This window comes from Syngnathus acus, chromosome 5 (genome assembly GCF_901709675.1).
Source record: "Syngnathus acus chromosome 5, fSynAcu1.2, whole genome shotgun sequence".
NCBI lineage: Eukaryota > Metazoa > Chordata > Actinopteri > Syngnathiformes > Syngnathidae > Syngnathus > Syngnathus acus.
In genome coordinates this window covers 12,781,186-12,787,622 of record NC_051091.1, presented here as the reverse complement: position 1 = coordinate 12,787,622, position 6,437 = coordinate 12,781,186, and the positions used below count along the sequence as shown (strand labels likewise).

At 47.1% G+C, this 6,437-nt stretch overlaps 1 protein-coding gene across 2 annotated transcripts; it reads right to left on the bottom strand.

The window, feature by feature from the left end:
* Positions 1-2,320: 2,320 nt before the first annotated feature.
* LOC119123469 (bladder cancer associated protein) lies at positions 2,321-5,647 on the bottom strand. Of its 2 annotated transcripts, XM_037252655.1 has the most exons (4): positions 5,431-5,647; positions 3,791-3,834; positions 3,382-3,711; positions 2,321-2,854 (listed from the first exon to the last, which is right to left on the bottom strand). In XM_037252655.1, the coding sequence occupies exons 3-4, from the start codon at positions 3,592-3,594 to the stop codon at positions 2,804-2,806; spliced, it is 264 nt and encodes an 87-aa protein (XP_037108550.1). In that variant the 5' UTR covers positions 3,595-3,711; positions 3,791-3,834; positions 5,431-5,647; the 3' UTR covers positions 2,321-2,803. The 2 variants fall into 2 exon arrangements, with proteins under 2 accessions (XP_037108550.1, XP_037108548.1); XM_037252653.1 differs by lacking the exon at positions 3,791-3,834 and having other exon boundaries at positions 5,431-5,612.
* Positions 5,648-6,437: the final 790 nt, after the last annotated feature.

Genomic DNA, 6,437 nt, shown 5'->3' with positions numbered 1-6,437 from the left:
GACTATAGTGGAGGATTTTAAACAGGATGGGACGGTGGACTCGGTAAGGGACTGGTTGAAAATCTTTGTGAAGACTCCAGCCAGCTGATCTGCGCAGTCCTTCAGGACACGCCCAGTGACGCCGTCAGGACCCGCAGCCTTCCTCGAGTTGATGGTCCGCAGCGTGCGCCTCACCTCGTGCTCCTTCACTGTGAGGGTGAAGCTGCTGCGGTCTGTGGGATGTGATGTGGCCGCTTCAGGTGGCTCGGACTCGAACCGGGCAAAGAAGGTATTGAGGACCTCTGCCAGTGAGGTGTCCCCTTCAGCAGCTCCAATGGTGGTTCTGTAGTTGGTGAGATGCTGGACTCCCTGCCACACCTGCTTGCTGTTGTTGCTGTCCAGGTGATCCTCAATCCTCTTCTTGTAGGCAAGCTGGGCCTCTCTGATGCCTCTCCTCAGGTTGGCTCTGGCTGTGCTGTAGAGAGCCCCGTCCTCAGACCTGAGGGACAGGGCGGTGTCCCTCTCCTGCAGCAGCCGAAGGACCTCCCGGGTCATCCAGGGCTTCTGGTTGGGGTATATCCGTATAGGTTTGTCCACTGTGACAGTGTATGTGCAGTGCTTGATATAACACAGAACACTGTCTGTGAACACGTTCAAGTCCCGGTGTTCGAAGATGTCCCAGTTAGTCCTGTCGAAGCAGTCCTGCAACTGCTGAGAGGCGTCATCAGGCCAGGTTTGAACAGTTTTAGTGATGATAGGAGCTGATTTCCTGATGGTGGTATATGCCGGGATTAATAGCAGTGACATATGGTCAGACTGGCCCAGGTGAGGTAGCTGTTTTGCCCTGTAGCCTAGCTTGATGTTGGAGTAGACCTTGTCCAGAGTGTTAACTCCTCTAGTGGCACATTTAACATGCTGATGGAAACTAGGGAGTGCTGCTTTCAAATCTACATGATTAAAGTCCCCTGCCATGATGTGGACTGCGTCAGGATATCTGCTCAGCTGGCTGCTAATACTGCCATGTAATAGTCCAATAGCTAGCTTAGCATTAGCCTCCGGAGGTATGTAAACAACAGTCGTCATGACTACGGTAAATTCACGAGGGAGGTAAAAGGGCCTGCATTTAATAGTCACGTACTCCAGGTCCGGGCAGCAGTGACTGTCTACAGTCACCATATTAGTACACCAGTTGTTATTGACGTACATACAGAGCTCCCCCCCCCCTTGCTCTTGCCGGAGTTCTCAGTCCTGTCATGACGCTGTGTGGTGTATCCTGCTAGCTCGATAGCAGAGTCCGGTATGAGTGGATGAAGCCAGGTTTCGGTGATCAGTACCATGCAGCAGTCCTTCACGGTCTGGTTCGCAGACATCTGTAGCCTTAGTTCATTCATTTTGTTAGCAAGAGACCTGGCGTTGGTAAGAAACAGGCTACGGAGCGGTGGTTTGAACGGCTGCTTCCGTAGCCTGGTTAGCGCGCCGGCCCTGCAGCCTCGTTTTTGCCTCCTCTCTCTGCGCTGCCTTCGCTTCCTCCCAGCGGGGATGGTGATCCAAGGGGAGCCGGGGCGCCTGATGATATCCTCCGGTATGTTTTTCGAGCGGTGAAACTCCGCTGCAACACTCAACTCGCAGCAAACACCTATCCTGAGGAGCTCCTGTCGGTTGTAGGTGGTGTATGATCGACATACAGTGGGTACAAACACTAACAAAAAACAAACAATGCGTAGATCGGGAGAGCACTGAGCCGCTGCAACTGCGTGCGCCGCCATCTTCCATCTCGCCTCCATCTAGGGGGCAGCTGTAGCCTGTATACCACCTCCCAAAGTCTTTCCAGCACCTCACACGGCCCCACCCAGTGGCTGTCTAATTTAGGGCACCTGCCTTTTTTCCTCCTTGGACTGTACACCCACACCAGCTCTCCAGCCAAAGTCTCTTCCTTTGGCCCGCATGTCGTAGTTCCTTTTCTGTCTAAGGCCGGCCTTCTGCAGTTGATCTCGAGCAAAAGTGTGGGCTGACTCCAACCGGTCCTGGAGCCTCCTGGAATTTGTGTTTTTAGAGTTGTTCACATCTGCCTGAATGGCTTATATTTGGTTATTTTGTCATTTGAAAAATAAAGACAATTGTGACAATGAAATTTGTTTTATAACAGTGTGTATTTGCATGAAATTTTTGTAGTTAAAAAATGTCTGAAAAAACTATTGGCCCCCGGGCCCCTTCACTTTATTAAATCTGGCCCTCCTTGCAAAACGTTTGGACACCCCTGCCTTAATCAGTACCCAGGAAGTAGCTCTCGGTTTAAGAAAGGTTGGTGACCCCTGCTTTAGACTATTACATTGGCCTAACGCATTGTATGTGAGAGAGCGTTTGGGGAAATTGACATCTCATATCTCTTTTCAAATTTTGTCACTGTTGGTGAAAAATATGACACCTTCAACAATAAGTTTTCTTTTTCTTTTTTAATTCATGTACTCAACACTATTGGAGGAAAAACAAAATATTTTATTCCACTTAAAAACCAAAAACAACATTGTGCTGAAACACAAGGATTAAAAAAAAAAAAAAAGTTGCCATCCAACTTTGTGTGTGTGTTGTTTCTTTTGCATGTGCTGAAAATACTGACAATCACTTCAAAGAACATGGTTGTGTGCATTTAGCCAGAGGAAAAGGAGTGGTCGGCAACATTGATTGTCCGGTGTGTGGAAGATTGTGTCTGCGCACGCACAGCACGGCCTGGGCAAACAAAATGTCTCCCGCTGTCTCCGTTTTCAAGTCTTTACATCAAAGTTGGTCTTGTGTCCAGCATGGCGGCAGCAATGGCGAGGGGCCTCTAGGCGCCCACGATGGCCGGGTCGTGTGCAGCGTGCGGCAGGGCGGCGTCCTGAAAGAGAGATGTTAAAGCACATCAACCTTCGTTTTGATAAGATGCCACCCAGAGTCAAATTCCATCAATGTACTTCAGTAGGACTTCAACGATGACAGTTTGCCATTTAATTTTTCCTCCTCTGATAATTTGCTTACAAAAAAAGGAATGACTGTTAGTGCCAAGCCAATAAAAGTACTTTGCTGCCATCTTGATAGTGAGCTGACGCGCTTCATTGAGACAAAAGCAGTGCTTTGTTGCCTTCTGGTGACATCTTGGTGCTCAGGAACGACATTAGCTTTGACTAGAAGCGCTTTGCTCAGGCAAAGGTAGTGCTTAGCCGCCATGCCGATGCTAAGAAACTACACCCATGTGAATTGAGGAGCCTTCTTCAAACAAATGTAGAGCTTTGCGGCAACTTTGTTTCAGTTGCCGCTTTTCAAGTGCTCTGCAAAAACAAAGCGAATTGTCAACGGCACTTGAATAGAAAAAAAAAAAAGCAGTCAAGCAACGTTTGATTTGGGAATTTTGTGTTGTGTATGCACCTGGCAGTGGTAGAGGAAGCAGTTGCCCCAGCAGCTGTAGCAGATGAGGAAAAGGGCGGTGAGGAAGACCAAGGCACAGATGGTGCAAGGCTTCCTCTCCAGCAGGAAGCTGAGCAGGTAGAAGCCCATGAACATGGAGTGGTTGAACCACAGCGCCGGGTTGAGCGGCTTGGGGATCAGCAGCACCGGCAGCAGCCACTGCAGGCAATACATGCTTGACGCCCTACTCGGTGGGTGGCGGCAGTCGGCGGGACGGGCACTGCACGGTCTCAGCGGAGGCTGGCCAGGAAGTGCAACACAACAGCAAACTTTGCTGAGGTCAGCTGGTCCCTGCGTGTGCACAACACAATTCCACAGTCAAAGACTAATCTTTGCTGCACAGCCGCTCGCACGGCGTGCGCAGGTGTACCTAATCAAGTGACCCACACCGCTGCTTCCTGCTTGGCTCAAGGTCTCCACAACCGGGAAACAAACGACACGATAACAATAAAAACCATTACATCATTAGAAAAGGAATCAATCAGATCTTTGATCATCAAGTAATTGTCAGAATACTTTTTTTGTTTATTGAATGTGTCCAGATGCTTGGAATTTACGCTTTGCACAGCTTTCTGAAATGATTTTCAAACTAATCACCAATTGTGCATTCCTTCTGACTTGATAACTGTCACTGAATCATTTGTTTGTCATTCCTAGCCTGTCAAATTAAATGTTTTTGAATAAAGGGTTGGAAATTAAAACTTTTGTTAAATTATCCAATTTATATTGCAATGTAGTCAAATGTAATTTTTTTAAATTGCAAAGGCTGGAATTTGGGAAAAAAAACAAAGCAAGAAAGACTGCACCCTTGCAGTTGGTCGACAGTTTTTTTTTTTCTATTCTGACATTCGTGAGACGCTTCTCTATACTTCAGTGAACTATTATCATTTCCTAGACCAGGGGTCTCAAACTCCAGTCCTCGGGGGCCGCATTCCTACATGTTTTCCAAGTTTCCCTCGTTAAACACACCTGATTCAAATGATCAGTTCATCCTCACGTTCTGCAGGAGCCTGATAATTGAATCAGGTGTGTTTAACGAGGGAAACTTGGAAAACATGTAGGAATGCGGCCCCCGAGGACTGGAGTTTGAGACCCCTGTCCTAGACTAACTGACTTGAGTTTAGGGCACGCCGGAAGTGGACACTTAAAGACTTGAAGTCACAGCAGCGAACAACTTGAACAGGAAGGATTTCAACCGTCAGTCATTAGCATTCAAGACCAATGCTTTGGATACAAAATCGGACTTCGTAAGTCTACAGATACATATTACTTGCAAACGTGAGAGGAGGAACTTGAAAAAAATATAAAGTGCATATAAAGGTTGCATAAGGTTTCGACGTGTTGCTTGAGCTGCTTTAAAGTGTACCTATTAAAGTGACCAATTAGCCTTCCTGCTTGGCTTGAAAGTGTCCATCACTAAACTAATAGTCTGGATAAACGAGACAATAATGAAAATAACATCAGCAGCAATAAAACGAATAGAACAAATATTTTTGAATCCGGACACCGACCAAATTCTTAATTAGAAAAGGATGGACTTTTGAGTTGCCATAGTTGGGCACCAACAGGGTGTCCATTTTCCACGGCTCGACACTTGGCAATGGCATGTCACGCTTGAACACTTCGGCGGAGCGCAAATACGAATAAAGTTGCAAACATTAGCGTTCTTTTGGGGCCTTTTCCAAAACGCCGAACGCCACTGAGCTCTCACGTCGTCCACGTTTGAGCTGCTAGCGGAGCGTGCGAGCGGCGTTAACTAACTGCCTCCGTTCCTACCGTGTTGTCGCTCCAGACGCGAATAACGTAATTTACAACCAGCAACGTCCGCATAAATCGTTATGGCGCTTTGTATTTTGGTGTTGGAGCAAGGTCACGCCATGAAGGCCGATGACGCTGGCCTCGCCGCCCGCTTCGCTTTCGATTTCGATTTAGCGGTGCCACACAAAGGAGGCGAAACGACCCAAATGCAGACGAAAGATCGCCTTCGTGGAGACCAAGGAGCGGACAAACCTGGCAGCCATGTGCATCATTCTGGCCTTAAACTGTCCGCGAAAAGACTTTGTTCCGTTTCGCTGAGCGTCTGCGTACGTGTTTGCTATCGACAGCAATATGGCTAAGCAACGACAAGGACCCCGGCGGCCAGCTGGCAGAGGTGTCCGTGGATCTGCCTGAAACAACCAACCGTTGACTGGCAGACTGGAGACGTCAAGTGCTGATTGCGCCCTTACACTGGTCAGATGACAATGCAGCACCCACATGCTCCACTGACGCTACAAGCCTCACGGAACAGTATTTACTTATTGTATTTGCTGACTTTGTTTTCAATTATTTTCAAATTTGATCTACAAACACATTTTAGAACGATTTACGCTGTAAGAGAAAGTCAATGGCTTCAATGATAGGAGTTTCAAAACTTTATTTGACACATTCCAGACCGACAAACAAATGAGCCATGACGCAACCCATCACAACTCAAACAACGCCAAATTGTTTTTGTCACGGGAATGCGAACTGACTTGTACTAGCATTAGCGTTGCTACAAGTGCAACCATTGCCAAGCAGGCTGTCATTTATACTCTGGATACATTTGTTCATTATTGTTATGATTTCGCTTCAACAATGAAACGTGCTCATTTTTCTTATTCTTATAAGTATTAAAATGAGCTTGCTAGCAGAGCAAAACACAGCCTGTAACTTCTCTTTTGCCATTTAGGTTGCCAAGCACAGAAACTGTTAGTATGGTAATGTTTTATAACTTGGACTTTTCTCCTTGTTTTTTAACCCCCGAACGAGGTTTTGAGGTTTTCCTTTGCCGTTTGAAGGGGCTTCAATGAGGGGATGGCGTCGACCTTTGTCTCCTGCTGCCCCGTGAAGACCTTTGAGACTCTTTTGGTAGGGCTGTACAAATGAACTTGCCGTAGCATTGTATCAAATCTCACAGGAAATCAAAACCAAGGACAAAGGACTTCCTATTCGTCCTCGGAGTCATCAGAAGACCCACACAAATTATCAGTCTT

What these genes read in the sequence shown, in the direction of transcription:
- LOC119123469 (XM_037252655.1), bottom strand. Translation starts at nt 3,594, where the DNA reads ATGTATTGCCTGCAGTGGCTGCTGCCGGTGCTGCTGATCCCCAAGCCG. An exon ending in GCTTCCTCTACCACTGCCAG is followed by an intron (nt 2,855 to 3,381) that starts GTGCATACACAA and finishes TCTCTCTTTCAG; the next exon opens with GACGCCGCCCTGCCGCACGC.